Genomic DNA, 19,580 nt, shown 5'->3' with positions numbered 1-19,580 from the left:
GCCGGGCGGGGGAGGGGGGAAGGGCACATACACTTTAAACATGTAGGATGTGGGATATATACATGTGGGACATGTGTACGTGTGTGTGTGTACGTGTGTGTGTGTGTGTGTGTGTGTGTGTGTGTGTGTATATGTGTGTGTGTGTGTGTGTGTGTGTGTGTGTGTGTGTGTGTGTGTGTGTGTGTGTGTGTGTGTGTGTGTGTGTGTGTGTATATATGTGTGTGTATGTGTATGTAGGCTAACCCCCGCTCTAGCAGGGAAAATGGCCTTAAAATGCATGTTGTTGTTGTATGTGTATATACTAGGGCATGCCCGTACTATATCTGTATCTAAAATTATATCCCCCCCCCTCTATTTACATGAAATGGTTTGGTCCAAAGCGAACGGCTTGCGAGTACGGTGACAATCCCCCCCCTCTATTTACATGAAATGGTTTGGTCCAAAGCGAACGGCTTGCGGAGTTTGGTAAAGAAATCGCCATAGCGTGCACAAACGCGCAGGAGAGCGAAAGAATCGCAAATTAGTTTTAATTAGTTTTAAAACATAGTTTAACGCCAACATAGCGGCAACATAGTTTGCCAACGTGAAATAAATGAATACGCTCTCAAATGTGCCGTCCGAGGCAGAGTCTGTTCGGCACGTTCGGCACACGTGATAGCTCGCTGCTCTCTGATTGGTTGAATCGTTTTTTGGACATAGCTCGGTAACTACTTGTCCGATTAATATGAAACCTTGAAAAGGCACATCCTCGGGTCCCCAGCAATATACCTGGCAAGTTTAAAGTATATCAGACCCGTGGTTGTCGAGAAACAGCGGTCACAGACATACAAACATACAAACATACAAACAAACAAACAAACATACACACAGAGATTAGTGGAATTATAGATAGATATGTCTGTGTGTGTGTGTATGTGTATATATATATGTGTGTGTGTATATGTGTCTGTAAGTGTGTGTGTGTGTGTGTGTGTTTTTTTTGTGTATGTGTATATATGTGTGTGTGTGTGTGTCTGTGTGTGTGTGTGTCTGTGCGTGTCTGTGTGTGTCTGTGTCTGTGTCTGTGTCTGTGTCTGTGTGTGTATATATGTAAACATGGGCCGGTGTGTGTGTAAAGTGTGAGGAGGTATTGGAGAGGAAAATGCGATATATTTTTTAAAATCGCGCTATGATGATAAACGAAAATACACCGCCTAAAATAACAGTCGACATATATTTAAAATTCGTCACACACATCCATGCCCGTGGAATTCCCACGGGCATGGATGTGTGTGACATTTCGACATATTGAGTTAGATGCTGCACCTGCACATTCAGTTATATAAAATGGTTACTGGCAATTGATCACATCCACAAATGATGTAATCCACACAATTTATGTACTTTACATAACGTTAATAGGAATACATGCCCGTGTAGATGGGAATGACATATAATTCACCGAAAACGTTGAAGCAACCGCATAATATTACGGTGATGTTTAACTCTGAGTGAGAATAGTTCTAAATTTTAAAAACTTTCTTCTGATATTTGTGATTTATTTCAAACAAACTGTATTTCCCATCGACACGGCCATGTATTCCTATTAACGTTATGTAAAGTACATAAATTGTGTGGATTACATCATTTGTGGATGTGATCAATTGCCAGTAACCATTTTATATAACTGAATGTGCAGGTGCAGCATCTAACTCAATATGTCGAAATGTCACACACATCCATGCCCGTGGGATTCCCACGGGTGACCCCGCTGGCAAATTATATTAGCCAGATCCGAATCCGGATCTTCACCAAAATCGAATCATTTTCATCATCGTCGCATACACTACCTCTCCGCCAAATCTCGTCTGAATCCGTCCACAACTTTTTGAGACATCTTATTCACAAACAAACAGACAGACAGGGGTGAAAACATAACCTCCATCCATCCACTTTCGGTGGCGGAGGTAATAAAATAAAATGAGCAACCTTTAATTTCATCGTGAAGGAGCTGTGGCTCCCACGTCGATCGAAAGAATGGACGCGACAAAAAGCTTGAATTCATCTGAGCTGCTTTATTAGAATCAAACACTCAGGCACTCTGGGAAAAACGTTTTACGGTCGGCAATATATATCTATTCCGCCAGGGGGTTTGCCCAGGCCTGGCGCCAGGGGGCGTGGCCCCGCGGGCCGGCTGCGGCCTGGCAAGCCGAGGGCGAGCCTGCCCGGGCGTCCCGACCGAGGCCTGGCAAGTCGAGCGCGGGCCTGCCCGGGCGTCCTGGACGAGCCCGGCCTGGTGATCGCTCCGCGTCCTTGATAGGTGCAAGGCGATTGTGTAACCCCAGCGGCAGCCGCTACACACGTCCCCCCAGAATCGACTTGCACCGGCAGGGTCAACTTGAGGGGGGTCCTGATGACCCGGCCGAAGCGACCCCTGGTGGGTCGTGGGAGGGGGTCCGGTGAGGTGGTGGGCGGTCGAGTGGGGGGCACCGTGGACGGGGGGCGGCCTCGCCGCGGCGGGAGGGCCACCCGTGGTGGGTGGTCGACGTCCACGTGCGCCGGCTTGAGGCGGTCCACTGCAATCCGGTCCGACCTGCCGCCGATGTCGATGACGAACGACTTGTCGTCCCGTCGCAGCACCCGGAAGGGCCCGTCGTACGGCGGCTGGAGTGGCCGCCGATGTGCGTCGTGACGCACAAAAACATACTCCGCGGTGCGGAGTGCTGGGGGGACGTAGGACTGGGGGTCACCGTGGTGGGATGTCGGCACGGGGGCAAACCGTCGGGCGGCCTCCTGGAGGTCCGAGCGCTGGCGAGCTGCGGACCAGGGGCTGGTAGCGTCGGGCACGAATTCGCCCGGGACGCGTAGCACCTGGCCATAGACCAGCTCGGCGGTGGATGCCTGGAGGTCCTCCTTGGGGGCCGTGCGAAGGCCCAAAAGGACCCACGGCAGCCGGTCGGCCCAACCGCCGTCTTGAAGGCCGGCCATGAGCGCGGCCTTCATGGAGCGGTGGAATCGCTCGCACAACCCGTTTGCTTGGGGGTGGTAGGCCGTAGTACGGTGGAGCTTGACCCCCAGGTTGCGGGCGACCGCGCCCCACAGCTCGGAGGTGAACTGTGGTCCGCGGTCTGACGAGATGTCCGCCGGTGCGCCGAAGCGGGCGACCCAGGTGGCGATGAAGGCCTGCGCCACGTCGGCGGTGGTGGTGGAGACGAGGGGAACGGCCTCCGGCCACCTGGTGGTCCTGTCCACCATGGTGAGCAGGTGTGTGAACCCTCGTGATGGGGGAAGGGGGCCCACCAGATCCACGTTGACGTGGTCGAAACGTCGTTCGGGCACGGTGAAAGGTGCCAGCGGGGCCTGGGTGTGTCGGTGGACCTTGGCCCGTTGGCAGGCGGTGCAGGCGCTGGTCCAATCGCGGACGTCCCGACGAAGGCCGTGCCAGACGAAACGCGCCGACACCAGCTTCTGGGAAGCTTTCCGGCCCGGGTGGGAAAGGCCGTGGAGGGAGGCGAAGATGCGGCGTTGCCAGGTGACGGGCACGATGGGGCGAGGCCGGCCTTGGGAGACGTCGCAGAGCAGGACGGTGTCCGCGCAGGGGATGTCGGCCAGGCGGAGGCCCGTGTCCGCCGCCCGGAGGGCTTGCACCGTGGTGTCGGTGGTTTGGTCCGCCGCCATGAGCGCAAAATCCACGCCCAGGTGGACCGCGTTCGCGCTGGCCCGGGAAAGACAGTCGGCCACGGCGTTGTTTTTGCCGGCGACGTGCCGGATGTCCGTGGTAAACTCCGACACGGCGGAGAGGTGGCGCTGTTGGCGGGCCGACCATGGCTCCGTGACCTTGGCCATGGCGTAAACCAACGGCTTGTGGTCGACGAACGCCGTGAAAGGTCGGCCCTCCAGGAGGTGGCGGAAATGGCGGACGGCCAGGTGTAGACCGAGGAGCTCCCGGTCAAACGTGCTATATTTGAGCTCGTTCGGCCGGAGCTGCCGGCTGAAAAAAGCGAGTGGCTGCCAAACCCCGTTCACCCATTGCTCATGTACGGCGCCCACCGCGTAGTCGGAGGCATCCGTGGTGAGGGCGATGGGAGCGTTGAGCACCGGGTGAGCGAGCAGTGTTGCGTCGGCGAGGGCCCGCTTTGAGCTTTGGAAGGCCGCATCCATTGCTGCGGACCAGGCGATGTCGTGCTTGGCCGGCTTGCCCCGGAGGGCTTCGTAGAGGGGCCGCATGAGTTGAGCAGCGCGGGGCACGAAGCGGTGATAAAAATTCACCATTCCCAGGAATTCCTGCAGGGCCTTTATGGTGCGGGGACGCGGGAAAGTGGTGATGGCCTCGACCTTGGTTGGCAGCGGCACAGCCCCGTTCTTGGTGATGTGGTGGCCCAAAAAATCAACGGCCGTCGTGCCGAAGTGGCATTTGGCCGGGTTGACGATGAGGCCGTGCTCGCTGAGGCGCCCGAACAGTGTTCGGAGGTGGAGGAGGTGCTCGGCCCGGGACGTGCTGGCGACGAGGATGTCGTCCAGGTAAACGAAAAGGAACGGCAGGTCACGCAGCACGCCGTCCATCAAGCGCTGGAACGCCTGAGCCGCGTTCTTGAGACCAAACGGCATCCGCAAGAACTCGAATAAGCCGAACGGCGTGATGACTGCCGTTTTAGGGACGTCGGCCGCCCTGACAGGTACCTGGTGATATCCCCGTATGAGATCAATTTTTGAAAAAATGACCCGTCCCGCCAGACGGGCGGAGAAGTCTTGGATATGCGGGATCGGGTACCTGTCGGGTGTTGTAGCGTCATTAAGACGGCGGTAGTCGCCACACGGGCGCCATCCACCCCCCGGCTTTGGCACGATGTGCAGTGGCGAGGCCCACGCGCTATCGGAGCGCCGCACGATGCCGAGGTGCTCCAACGCGTCGAATTCGGCCTTCGCAACGGCAAGCTTGGCTGGGTCGAGGCGGCGGGCCCTGGCGTAGACCGGCGGGCCCGTGGTTGGTATGTGGTGCTCGATCCCATGCCGTACTGCGACGGCCGAAAACGTCGGCCGCGTGAGGGCCGGGAACTCCGCGAGCAGGCGAGCAAACTCGTTCGCCGCCGGGACGGTGCATGCCAGCTCGGTCGGCGCGGAGCTGCTCAATGTGCATACCAGGGAGCTGAAGGTTTCAGCGTTGATTAAACGACGCCGTTGGACGTCCACCAGCAGTCCGTGTGCGCAGAGGAAGTCGGCGCCGAGCAGAGCCATGGGCACGTTGGCGGTTACAAACGTCCAAGCGAAGCGTTGGCCGCCGAAGCAGAGGGTGACGTTGCGCGGGCCGAAGGTGCGGATAGTCGATCCGTTGGCCGCAACCAAGGAGGGGCCGCAAACCGCGGATTGCCTGTCCTGGTCAGAGGCGGGCATGACGCTCACTTGGGCGCCGGTGTCGCACAGGAAGCGCCGTCCGGACGCTTTATCCGTGATGAACAGTAAGTTGCCCGTGTGACTGTGGCCGGCGCTCATGGCAGGTAATGAACGCCGGCCTGGCCGTTTCCCGACCCGCCGAAGGTGCACGGGGGTCGGCATGTCCGGGCCTTCTGTCCGAACCTGGCATGATAGGAACACCACGCTTGGTCGGGTGGAGGCTTCGGACGTCGTGCTGAACGTGGTCGGCTCGGTATAGCGGCCGCCAATTGCGTCGGCAGTTCGGCCGTCGAACGCGCCGGGTGCTCGGGCGCCATGGATGGTGCATCAGGCGGCGGCGGGTCCCATGTCGCCGCTGCGATGCGCTGTCCCGCGGCGGAGATTTTGTCGGCTTCTCTGGCAAGGGCCCGGGGATCTGTGATCGTCGTGCTTGCCAGGGCGAGGCGTACCGGGTTAGGCAGCTGACGGAGGAACAGCTCCCGGAACAGGAATGCCGGAGAGTGCTCGCCGAGCAGCGAAAGCATGTAGTCCATTCGCTCGGAAGGGCGCGTGTCGCCGAGCTCCGGCAAATCGAGCAGGCGCCGTGCGCGTTCCGCCGCTGGGAGGGCGAAAGCATCGAGGAGAAGCTTCTTAATCGCGCCGTATTTGTCCGCGGCTGGCGGGCTCTCGAGGAGGCTCAGGGCGCGGGCTGCGGTGGCTGAACCGAGCGCAGCGACCACGTGGTGGAAGCGGGTGTCGTCCGCCGTGATGCCCCGCAGGGCGAACAGGGACTCCGCTTGTGCGAACCAAACCGCCGCGTGAGCCTCCCAGAAGGTAGGCAGTTTAAGGGCGACTGCCGTGTCCATGTCGGTAGGTCACCAATGAAGGAGCTGTGGCTCCCACGTCGATCGAAAGAATGGACGCGACAAAAAGCTTGAATTCATCTGAGCTGCTTTATTAGAATCAAACACTCAGGCACTCTGGGAAAAACGTTTTACGGTCGGCAATATATATCTATTCCGCCAGGGGGTTTGCCCAGGCCTGGCGCCAGGGGGCGTGGCCCCACGGGCCGGCTGCGGCCTGGCAAGCCGAGGGCGAGCCTGCCCGGGCGTCCCGACCGAGGCCTGGCAAGTCGAGCGCGGGCCTGCCCGGGCGTCCTGGACGAGCCCGGCCTGGTGATCGCTCCGCGTCCTTGATAGGTGCAAGGCGATTGTGTAACCCCAGCGGCAGCCGCTACAATCGCAAGGTCATGTGGTATATTTTGCCCAAATTATCCCTGCCTTTACCAAATATAATCCTTTTCCCAAACAAATCATTAAAATCCTAACTAAAAGCAGTGGTCACTCACTTTTTCTTGCACACCGTCTTCGACCAAAGGCTCTTTCACCTGATCCACAATCTCAGCACGTGAAATGATGTGTTCTGGCCGTTTCCGTGTTGGGATCACTGCAGAATCTTCCTCTTCCTCAAAAGGCTCCACTTCCTCCCCTCTCTCCTCCATCATGGCAGCATTCTCCGTCTTGCTTTCGGTCTCTCCTTCAAGCGTACCTGCCAAATGTACCATGTTCTCACCTTCTCCAATGCCAACCTTTTTGGTCATCGGATCCTCATCTTCTCTTCCTTCTGCTCTTCCATTTCCATCCGAAGAAGTTTTTGTAGCATCCTCATTTGCTTCCATCTTCGATTTCTGCTTCCCCTCCGGGCTGGGCTGTGCCATTAACTCACCGCTTGCTCCTCACTGCAGAGAGAACACAAGAGATTTCACAGCAAACAGGACATTCTTGAAGGACATGGATCGTTCTTGATTTCTTTTTTTATTTACAAGTCTATGTCACACCAATGTCATCATTTATTGAACAATACAACAACAAGAGCGTCTGCTCTGAGTCTGGGAGGTCGGTGGTTCGAACTTCGGCCAAGTCATACCAAAGACTTTTTAAAATGGTACATGCAGATTTATTGCTTGATGCTCGGCATTTAAAAGGATATAGCATGGACAAATAACCATAGGTTGGTAATAACAGCGCAGGCTTTGATGGCCCAATTGGCCTCTTCCTGCATCCTTGCCTTGAGTGTACTCATATTATTATTATTAGTTTGCAAACCTCGAAATAGTACTTTCCTTAAAGTAAGAACCTTATCAAATAATGGAAGATCTCCCAAAGAGGTCACAGATTGGTTTGGTCTACAAAATTACAAAAGTGCACACAATATGCAGAAACTCAATTATTTCATGGCAAGAGGCACGACTTGGATGGGAAAAAGCAACTTTAGAAACGATGCTCAATGACGACTACAGGAGCAATCGTATGCACTGCGTAGAGCAGAACTCTTCAACACAGAACCAACTTTTCCCACCAAAAGTGGATTCAGGAAAAAAAAATAAGGCAAGGTCAAGAGGATGGGTGACAGCCGACAGGGCAACTCAAGATAAAAGGGAAGAAACTTGTGCAAGACAATGACTTAGAGGACATTTTAAAGGATTTTTATTTTTAAAACAACAACAAACTTAACTTTTGTAGCATGAGACGTCAACATGCGTATTCACTTTTATGCCGAGAGAATAACCTTTACTCGTACTTTGTGATAAGATTGTGTTGGACATTGTCATAAAGTCAAATTGTAAACACCGATTAATAAAATCTAACCACGGTTTACCGAAATCAAACCACCGATTACCAAAATCTAACCACTGATTACCAAAAAATAACCACCGATTACCAAAATCTAACCACCGATTACCAAAATCAAACCACTGATTACCAAAATCTAACCACCGATTACCAAAATCAAACCACTGATAACCAAAATCTAGCTAATGATTACCAAAATATAATCACTGATTTCCAAAATCAAACCACCGATTACCAAGATCAAACCACCGATTACCAAAATCAAACCACCGATTACCAAAATATAACCACCGATTACCAAAATAGAACCACCGATTACCAAAATCTAACCACCGATTACCAAAATCTAATCACCGATTACCAAAATCTAACCACTGATAACCAAAATCTAATCACTGATTACCAAAATCTAATCACTGATTTCCAAAATCAAACCACTGATTACCAAAATCAAACCACTGATTTCCAAAATCAAACCACCGATTACCAAAATCTAACAACTGATTACCAAAATGAAACCACCGATTACCAAAATCTAACAACTGATTACCAAAATGAAACCACAGATTACGAAAATCTAACAACTGATTACCAAAATCAAACCACTGATTTCAAAAAACCAAACCACCGATTACCAAAATCTAACAACTGATTACCAAAATGAAACCACCGATTACCAAAATCTAACCACCGATTACCAAAATCAAACCACTGATTTACAAAATCAAACCACCGATTACCAAAATCTAACAACTGATTATCAAAATGAAACCACTAATTACCAAAATCTAACCACTGATTACCAAAATCTAATCACTGATTACCAAAATCTAATCACTGATTACCAAAATCTAATCACTGATTACCAAAATCTAATCACTGATTTCCAAAATAAAACCACCGATTACCAAAATCTAATCACTGATTACCAAAATTAAACCACCGATTTCCAAAATCTAATCACTGATTTCCAAAATCTAATCACTGATTACCAAAATCTAATCACTGATTACCAAAATCTAATCACTGATTTCCAAAATCAAACCGCTGATTACCAAAATCGAATCACTGATTACCAAAATCAAACCACTGATTACCAAAATCAAACCACTGATTTACAAAATCAAACCACCGATAACCAAAATCTAACAACTGATTCCCAAAATTAAACCACCGATTTCCAAAATCAAACCACCGATTACCAAAATCTAACAACTGATTATCAAAATGAAACCACTAATTACCAAAATCTAACCACTGATTACCAAAATCTAATCACTGATTACCAAAATCTAATCACTGATTACCAAAATCTAATCACTGATTACCAAAATCTAATCACTGATTTCCAAAATAAAACCACCGATTACCAAAATCTAATCACTGATTACCAAAATTAAACCACCGATTTCCAAAATCTAATCACTGATTTCCAAAATCTAATCACTGATTACCAAAATCTAATCACTGATTACCAAAATCTAATCACTGATTTCCAAAATCAAACCGCTGATTACCAAAATCGAATCACTGATTACCAAAATCAAACCACTGATTACCAAAATCTAACCACTGATTCCCAAAATCTAACAACTGATTACCAAAATCAAACCACCGATTACCAAAATCTAACAACTGATTCCCAAAATCTAACCACCGATTCCCAAAATCTAACAACCGATTACCAAAATCAAACCACCGATTACCAAAATCTAACAACCGATTCCCAAAATCAAACAACTGATTCCCAAAATCTAATCACTGATTACCAAAATCTAATCACCGATTACCAAAATCAAACCACCGATTACCAAAATCTAACAACTGATTACCAAAACCTAACCACTGATTTCCAAAATCTAATCACTGATTACCAAAATCTAATCACTGATTTCCAAAATCAAACCACTGATTACCAAAATCAAACCACTGATTACCAAAATCTAATGACTGATGACCAAAATCTAATCACCGATTACCAAAATCAAACCACTGATTACCAAAATCAAACCACTGATTACCAAAATCTAATGACTGATGACCAAAATCAAACCACTGATTACCAAAATCAAACCACCGATTACCAAAATCTAACAACTGATTATCAAAATGAAACCACTAATTACCAAAATCTAACCACTGATTACCAAAATCTAATCACTGATTACCAAAATCTAATCACTGATTACCAAAATCTAATCACTGATTACCAAAATCTAATCACTGATTTCCAAAATAAAACCACCGATTACCAAAATCTAATCACTGATTACCAAAATTAAACCACCGATTTCCAAAATCTAATCACTGATTTCCAAAATCTAATCACTGATTACCAAAATCTAATCACTGATTACCAAAATCTAATCACTGATTTCCAAAATCAAACCACTGATTACCAAAATCGAATCACTGATTACCAAAATCAAACCACTGATTACCAAAATCTAACCACTGATTCCCAAAATCTAACAACTGATTACCAAAATCAAACCACCGATTACCAAAATCTAACAACTGATTCCCAAAATCTAACCACCGATTCCCAAAATCTAACAACCGATTACCAAAATCAAACCACCGATTACCAAAATCTAACAACCGATTCCCAAAATCTAACAACTGATTCCCAAAATCTAACAACTGATTCCCAAAATCTAATCACTGATTACCAAAATCTAATCACCGATTACCAAAATCAAACCACCGATTACCAAAATCTAACAACTGATTACCAAAACCTAACCACTGATTTCCAAAATCTAATCACTGATTACCAAAATCTAATCACTGATTTCCAAAATCAAACCACTGATTACCAAAATCAAACCACTGATTACCAAAATCTAATGACTGATGACCAAAATCTAATCACCGATTACCAAAATCAAACCACTGATTACCAAAATCAAACCACTGATTACCAAAATCTAATGACTGATGACCAAAATCAAACCACTGATTACCAAAATCAAACCACCGATTACCAAAATCAAACCACCGATTACCAAAATCTAATCACCGATTACCAAAATCAAACCATTGATTACCAAAATCTAACCACTGATTCCCAAAATCTAACAACTGATTACCAAAATCAAACCACCGATTACCAAAATCTAACAACTGATTCCCAAAATCTAACAACTGATTCCCAAAATCTAATCACTGATTACCAAAATCTAATCACCGATTACCAAAATCTAACCACTGATTACCAAAATCTAATCACTGATTACCAAAATCAAACCACCGATTACCAAAATATAACCACTGATTACCAAAATCTAACAACTGATTACCAAAATCAAACCACCGATTACCAAAATCTAACAACTGATTACCAAAATCTAACCACTGATTTCCAAAATCTAATCACTGATTCCCAAAATCTAATCACTGATTACCAAAATCTAACCACTGATTTCCAAAATCTAACCACTGATTTCCAAAATCTAACCACTGATTTTCAAAATCTAATCACTGATTACCAAAATCTAATCACTGATTTCCAAAATCAAACCACCGATTACCAAAATCTAACCACCGATTCCCAAAATCTAACAACTGATTCCCAAAATCTAATCACTGATTCCCAAAATCTAATCACTGATTACCAAAATCTAACCACTGATTACCAAAATCTAACCACTGATTCCCCAAATCTAACCACCGATTCCCAAAATCTAACAACTGATTACCAAAATCAAACCACCGATTACCAAAATCTAACAACCGATTCCCAAAATCTAACAACTGATTCCCAAAATCTAATCATTGATTACCAAAATCTAATCACCGATTACCAAAATCAAACCACCGATTACCAAAATCTAACAACTGATTACCAAAATCTAACCACTGATTTCCAAAATCTAATCACTGATTACCAAAATCTAATCACTGATTTCCAAAATCAAACCACTGATTACCAAAATCTAACCACTGATTCCCAAAATCTAACCACTGATTTCCAAAATCTAATCACTGATTACCAAAATCTAATCACTGATTTCCAAAATCAAACCACTGATTACAAAAATCTAACCACTGATTCCCAAAATCTAACAACTGATTCCCAAAATCTAATCACTGATTACCAAAATCAAACCACTGATTACCAAAATCTAATGACTGATGACCAAAATCAAACCACTGATTACCAAAATCAAACCACTGTTTACCAAAATCAAACCACTGATTACCAAAATCAAACCACTGATTACCAAAATCAAACCACTGATTACCAAAATCTAATCACCGATTACCAAAATCAAACCATTGATTACCAAAATCTAACCACTGATTCCCAAAATCTAACAACTGATTACCAAAATCAAACCACCGATTACCAAAATCTAACAACTGATTCCCAAAATCTAACAACTGATTACCAAAATCTAATCACCGATTACCAAAATCTAACCACTGATTACCAAAATCTAATCACTGATTACCAAAATCAAACCACCGATTACCAAAATCTAACCACTGATTACCAAAATCTAACAACTGATTACCAAAATCAAACCACCGATTACCAAAATCTAACAACTGATTACCAAAATCTAACCACTGATTTCCAAAATCTAATCACTGATTCCCAAAATCTAATCACTGATTACCAAAATCTAACCACTGATTTCCAAAATCTAACCACTGATTTCCAAAATCTAACCACTGATTTTCAAAATCTAATCACTGATTACCAAAATCTAATCACTGATTTCCAAAATCAAACCACTGATTACCAAAATCTAACCACCGATTCCAAAATCGAATCACTGATTCCCAAAATCTAATCACTGATTACCAAAATCTAACCACTGATTACCAAAATCTAACCACTGATTTCCAAAATCTAATCACTGATTACCAAAATCTAATCACTGATTTCCAAAATCAAACCACTGATTACCAAAATCTAACCACTGATTCCCAAAATCTAACAACTGATTCCCAAAATCTAACAACTGATTCCCAAAATCTAATCACCGATTACCAAAATCAAACCACTGATTACCAAAATCTAATGACTGATGACCAAAATCTAATCACCGATTACCAAAATCAAACCACTGATTACCAAAATCTAATGACTGATGACCAAAATCAAACCACTGATTACCAAAATCAAACCACTGATTACCAAAATCAAACCACTGATTACCAAAATCTAATGACTGATGACCAAAATCAAACCACTGATTACCAAAATCAAACCACTGATTACCAAAATCTAATCACCGATTACCAAAATCAAACCATTGATTACCAAAAGCTAACCATTGATTACCAAAATCTAACAACTGATTACCAAAATCTAATCACTGGTTACCAAAATCTAATCACTGATTTCCAAAATCAAACCACCGATTACCAAAATCTAATCACTGATTACCAAAATCAAACCACCGATTACCAAAATCTAATCACTGATTTCCAAAATCAAACCATTGATTACCAAAAGCTAACCATTGATTACCAAAATCTAACAACTGATTACCAAAATCTAATCACTGGTTACCAAAATCTAATCACTGGTTACCAAAATCTAATCACTGATTTCCAAAATCAAACCACCGATTACCAAAATCTAATGACTGATGACCAAAATCTAATCACCGATTACCAAAATCAAACCACTGATTACCAAAATCTAATGACTGATGACCAAAATCAAACCACTGATTACCAAAATCAAACCACTGATTACCAAAATCTAACAACTGATTCCCAAAATTAAACCACCGATTTCCAAAATCAAACCACCGATTACCAAAATCTAACAACTGATTATCAAAATGAAACCACTAATTACCAAAATCTAACCACTGATTACCAAAATCTAATCACTGATTACCAAAATCTAATCACTGATTACCAAAATCTAATCACTGATTACCAAAATCTAATCACTGATTTCCAAAATAAAACCACCGATTACCAAAATCTAATCACTGATTACCAAAATTAAACCACCGATTTCCAAAATCTAATCACTGATTTCCAAAATCTAATCACTGATTACCAAAATCTAATCACTGATTACCAAAATCTAATCACTGATTTCCAAAATCAAACCGCTGATTACCAAAATCGAATCACTGATTACCAAAATCAAACCACTGATTACCAAAATCTAACCACTGATTCCCAAAATCTAACAACTGATTACCAAAATCAAACCACCGATTACCAAAATCTAACAACTGATTCCCAAAATCTAACCACCGATTCCCAAAATCTAACAACCGATTACCAAAATCAAACCACCGATTACCAAAATCTAACAACCGATTCCCAAAATCAAACAACTGATTCCCAAAATCTAATCACTGATTACCAAAATCTAATCACCGATTACCAAAATCAAACCACCGATTACCAAAATCTAACAACTGATTACCAAAACCTAACCACTGATTTCCAAAATCTAATCACTGATTACCAAAATCTAATCACTGATTTCCAAAATCAAACCACTGATTACCAAAATCAAACCACTGATTACCAAAATCTAATGACTGATGACCAAAATCTAATCACCGATTACCAAAATCAAACCACTGATTACCAAAATCAAACCACTGATTACCAAAATCTAATGACTGATGACCAAAATCAAACCACTGATTACCAAAATCAAACCACCGATTACCAAAATCTAACAACTGATTATCAAAATGAAACCACTAATTACCAAAATCTAACCACTGATTACCAAAATCTAATCACTGATTACCAAAATCTAATCACTGATTACCAAAATCTAATCACTGATTACCAAAATCTAATCACTGATTTCCAAAATAAAACCACCGATTACCAAAATCTAATCACTGATTACCAAAATTAAACCACCGATTTCCAAAATCTAATCACTGATTTCCAAAATCTAATCACTGATTACCAAAATCTAATCACTGATTACCAAAATCTAATCACTGATTTCCAAAATCAAACCACTGATTACCAAAATCGAATCACTGATTACCAAAATCAAACCACTGATTACCAAAATCTAACCACTGATTCCCAAAATCTAACAACTGATTACCAAAATCAAACCACCGATTACCAAAATCTAACAACTGATTCCCAAAATCTAACCACCGATTCCCAAAATCTAACAACCGATTACCAAAATCAAACCACCGATTACCAAAATCTAACAACCGATTCCCAAAATCTAACAACTGATTCCCAAAATCTAACAACTGATTCCCAAAATCTAATCACTGATTACCAAAATCTAATCACCGATTACCAAAATCAAACCACCGATTACCAAAATCTAACAACTGATTACCAAAACCTAACCACTGATTTCCAAAATCTAATCACTGATTACCAAAATCTAATCACTGATTTCCAAAATCAAACCACTGATTACCAAAATCAAACCACTGATTACCAAAATCTAATGACTGATGACCAAAATCTAATCACCGATTACCAAAATCAAACCACTGATTACCAAAATCAAACCACTGATTACCAAAATCTAATGACTGATGACCAAAATCAAACCACTGATTACCAAAATCAAACCACCGATTACCAAAATCAAACCACCGATTACCAAAATCTAATCACCGATTACCAAAATCAAACCATTGATTACCAAAATCTAACCACTGATTCCCAAAATCTAACAACTGATTACCAAAATCAAACCACCGATTACCAAAATCTAACAACTGATTCCCAAAATCTAACAACTGATTCCCAAAATCTAATCACTGATTACCAAAATCTAATCACCGATTACCAAAATCTAACCACTGATTACCAAAATCTAATCACTGATTACCAAAATCAAACCACCGATTACCAAAATATAACCACTGATTACCAAAATCTAACAACTGATTACCAAAATCAAACCACCGATTACCAAAATCTAACAACTGATTACCAAAATCTAACCACTGATTTCCAAAATCTAATCACTGATTCCCAAAATCTAATCACTGATTACCAAAATCTAACCACTGATTTCCAAAATCTAACCACTGATTTCCAAAATCTAACCACTGATTTTCAAAATCTAATCACTGATTACCAAAATCTAATCACTGATTTCCAAAATCAAACCACCGATTACCAAAATCTAACCACCGATTCCCAAAATCTAACAACTGATTCCCAAAATCTAATCACTGATTCCCAAAATCTAATCACTGATTACCAAAATCTAACCACTGATTACCAAAATCTAACCACTGATTCCCCAAATCTAACCACCGATTCCCAAAATCTAACAACTGATTACCAAAATCAAACCACCGATTACCAAAATCTAACAACCGATTCCCAAAATCTAACAACTGATTCCCAAAATCTAATCATTGATTACCAAAATCTAATCACCGATTACCAAAATCAAACCACCGATTACCAAAATCTAACAACTGATTACCAAAATCTAACCACTGATTTCCAAAATCTAATCACTGATTACCAAAATCTAATCACTGATTTCCAAAATCAAACCACTGATTACCAAAATCTAACCACTGATTCCCAAAATCTAACCACTGATTTCCAAAATCTAATCACTGATTACCAAAATCTAATCACTGATTTCCAAAATCAAACCACTGATTACAAAAATCTAACCACTGATTCCCAAAATCTAACAACTGATTCCCAAAATCTAATCACTGATTACCAAAATCAAACCACTGATTACCAAAATCTAATGACTGATGACCAAAATCAAACCACTGATTACCAAAATCAAACCACTGTTTACCAAAATCAAACCACTGATTACCAAAATCAAACCACTGATTACCAAAATCAAACCACTGATTACCAAAATCTAATCACCGATTACCAAAATCAAACCATTGATTACCAAAATCTAACCACTGATTCCCAAAATCTAACAACTGATTACCAAAATCAAACCACCGATTACCAAAATCTAACAACTGATTCCCAAAATCTAACAACTGATTACCAAAATCTAATCACCGATTACCAAAATCTAACCACTGATTACCAAAATCTAATCACTGATTACCAAAATCAAACCACCGATTACCAAAATCTAACCACTGATTACCAAAATCTAACAACTGATTACCAAAATCAAACCACCGATTACCAAAATCTAACAACTGATTACCAAAATCTAACCACTGATTTCCAAAATCTAATCACTGATTCCCAAAATCTAATCACTGATTACCAAAATCTAACCACTGATTTCCAAAATCTAACCACTGATTTCCAAAATCTAACCACTGATTTTCAAAATCTAATCACTGATTACCAAAATCTAATCACTGATTTCCAAAATCAAACCACTGATTACCAAAATCTAACCACCGATTCCAAAATCGAATCACTGATTCCCAAAATCTAATCACTGATTACCAAAATCTAACCACTGATTACCAAAATCTAACCACTGATTTCCAAAATCTAATCACTGATTACCAAAATCTAATCACTGATTTCCAAAATCAAACCACTGATTACCAAAATCTAACCACTGATTCCCAAAATCTAACAACTGATTCCCAAAATCTAACAACTGATTCCCAAAATCTAATCACCGATTACCAAAATCAAACCACTGATTACCAAAATCTAATGACTGATGACCAAAATCTAATCACCGATTACCAAAATCAAACCACTGATTACCAAAATCTAATGACTGATGACCAAAATCAAACCACTGATTACCAAAATCAAACCACTGATTACCAAAATCAAACCACTGATTACCAAAATCTAATGACTGATGACCAAAATCAAACCACTGATTACCAAAATCAAACCACTGATTACCAAAATCTAATCACCGATTACCAAAATCAAACCATTGATTACCAAAAGCTAACCATTGATTACCAAAATCTAACAACTGATTACCAAAATCTAATCACTGGTTACCAAAATCTAATCACTGATTTCCAAAATCAAACCACCGATTACCAAAATCTAATCACTGATTACCAAAATCAAACCACCGATTACCAAAATCTAATCACTGATTTCCAAAATCAAACCATTGATTACCAAAAGCTAACCATTGATTACCAAAATCTAACAACTGATTACCAAAATCTAATCACTGGTTACCAAAATCTAATCACTGGTTACCAAAATCTAATCACTGATTTCCAAAATCAAACCACCGATTACCAAAATCTAATCACTGATTTCCAAAATCAAACCACTGATTACCAAAATCAAACCACTGATTACCAAAATCTAATCACTGATTACCAAAATCAAACCACTGATTACCAAAATCTAATCACTGATTACCAAAATCTAATCACTGATTACCAAAATCAAACCATTGATTACCAAAATCTAACAACTGATTACCAAAATCTAATCACTGGTTACCAAAATCTAATCACTGATTTCCAAAATCAAACCACCGATTACCAAAATCTAATCACCGATTTCCAAAATCAAACCACTGATTACCAAAATCTAATCACTGATTTCCAAAATCTAATCACTGATTACCAAAATCTAATCACTGATTTCCAAAATCTAATCACTGATTACCAAAATCTAATCACTGATTTCCAAAATCAAACCACTGATTACCAAAATCAAACCACTGATTACCAAAATCTAATGACTGATGACCAAAATCAAACCACCGATTACCAAAATCTAACCACCGATTACCAAAATCTAATCACTGATTACCAAAATCAAACCACTGATTACCAAAATCTAACCACCGATTCCCAAAATCTAACAACTGATTACCAAAATCAAACCACCGATTACCAAAATCTAACCATTGATTACCAAAATCTAACAACTGATTACCAAAATCTAATCACTGGTTACCAAAATCTAATCACTGATTTCCAAAATCAAACCACCGATTACCAAAATCTAATCACTGATTACCAAAATCAAACCACCGATTACCAAAATCTAATCACTGATTTCCAAAATCAAACCATTGATTACCAAAAGCTAGCCATTGATTACCAAAATCTAACAACTGATTACCAAAATCTAATCACTGATTTCCAAAATCTAATCACTGATTACCAAAATCTAATCACTGATTACCAAAATCAAACCATTGATTACCAAAATCTAACAACTGATTACCAAAATCTAATCACTGATTTCCAAAATCAAACCATTGATTACCAAAAGCTAGCCATTGATTACCAAAATCTAACAACTGATTACCAAAATCTAATCACTGATTTCCAAAATCTAATCACTGATTACCAAAATCTAATCACTGATTTCCAAAATCAAACCATTGATTACCAAAATCTAACAACTGATTACCAAAATCTAATCACTGATTTCCAAAATCTAATCACCGATTTCCAAAATCTAATCACTGATTTCCAAAATCAAACCACTGATTACCAAAATCAAACCACTGATTACCAAAATCTAATCACTGATTACCAAAATCAAACCACTGATTACCAAAATCTAATCACTGATTACCAAAATCAAACCATTGATTACCAAAATCTAACAACTGATTACCAAAATCTAATCACTGGTTACCAAAATCTAATCACTGATTTCCAAAATCAAACCACCGATTACCAAAATCTAATCACTGATTACCAA

General features: G+C 41.9%; 1 protein-coding gene and 1 long non-coding RNA gene across 3 annotated transcripts in view; one reads left to right on the top strand and one right to left on the bottom strand.

Moving 5' to 3' along the window:
• LOC144891853 (uncharacterized) overlaps positions 1-19,580 on the top strand; it is a 119,259-nt gene that overhangs the window by 74,753 nt on the left and 24,926 nt on the right. The gene's annotated exons all lie outside the window — the stretch shown is intronic.
• The window catches only part of LOC137425489 (protein FAM114A2), a 78,721-nt gene that overhangs the window by 57,904 nt on the left and 1,237 nt on the right, over positions 1-19,580 (bottom strand). For both annotated transcript variants that reach the window (XM_068113986.2, XM_068113985.2), the window contains exon 2: positions 6,698-7,087. In XM_068113986.2, coding sequence (XP_067970087.1) covers positions 6,698-7,066 — 369 coding nt within the window. In that variant the 5' untranslated portion in view covers positions 7,067-7,087. The remainder of the gene's footprint in view (positions 1-6,697; positions 7,088-19,580) is intronic.

The sequence above is a fragment of the Myxine glutinosa genome, chromosome 4 (genome assembly GCF_964187855.1).
Source record: "Myxine glutinosa chromosome 4, kmMyxGlut1.1, whole genome shotgun sequence".
Classification (NCBI taxonomy): Eukaryota; Metazoa; Chordata; class Myxini; order Myxiniformes; family Myxinidae; genus Myxine; species Myxine glutinosa.
Note: the sequence above shows the minus strand (reverse complement) of the source record. Positions and strands in the feature narration are given on the sequence as shown.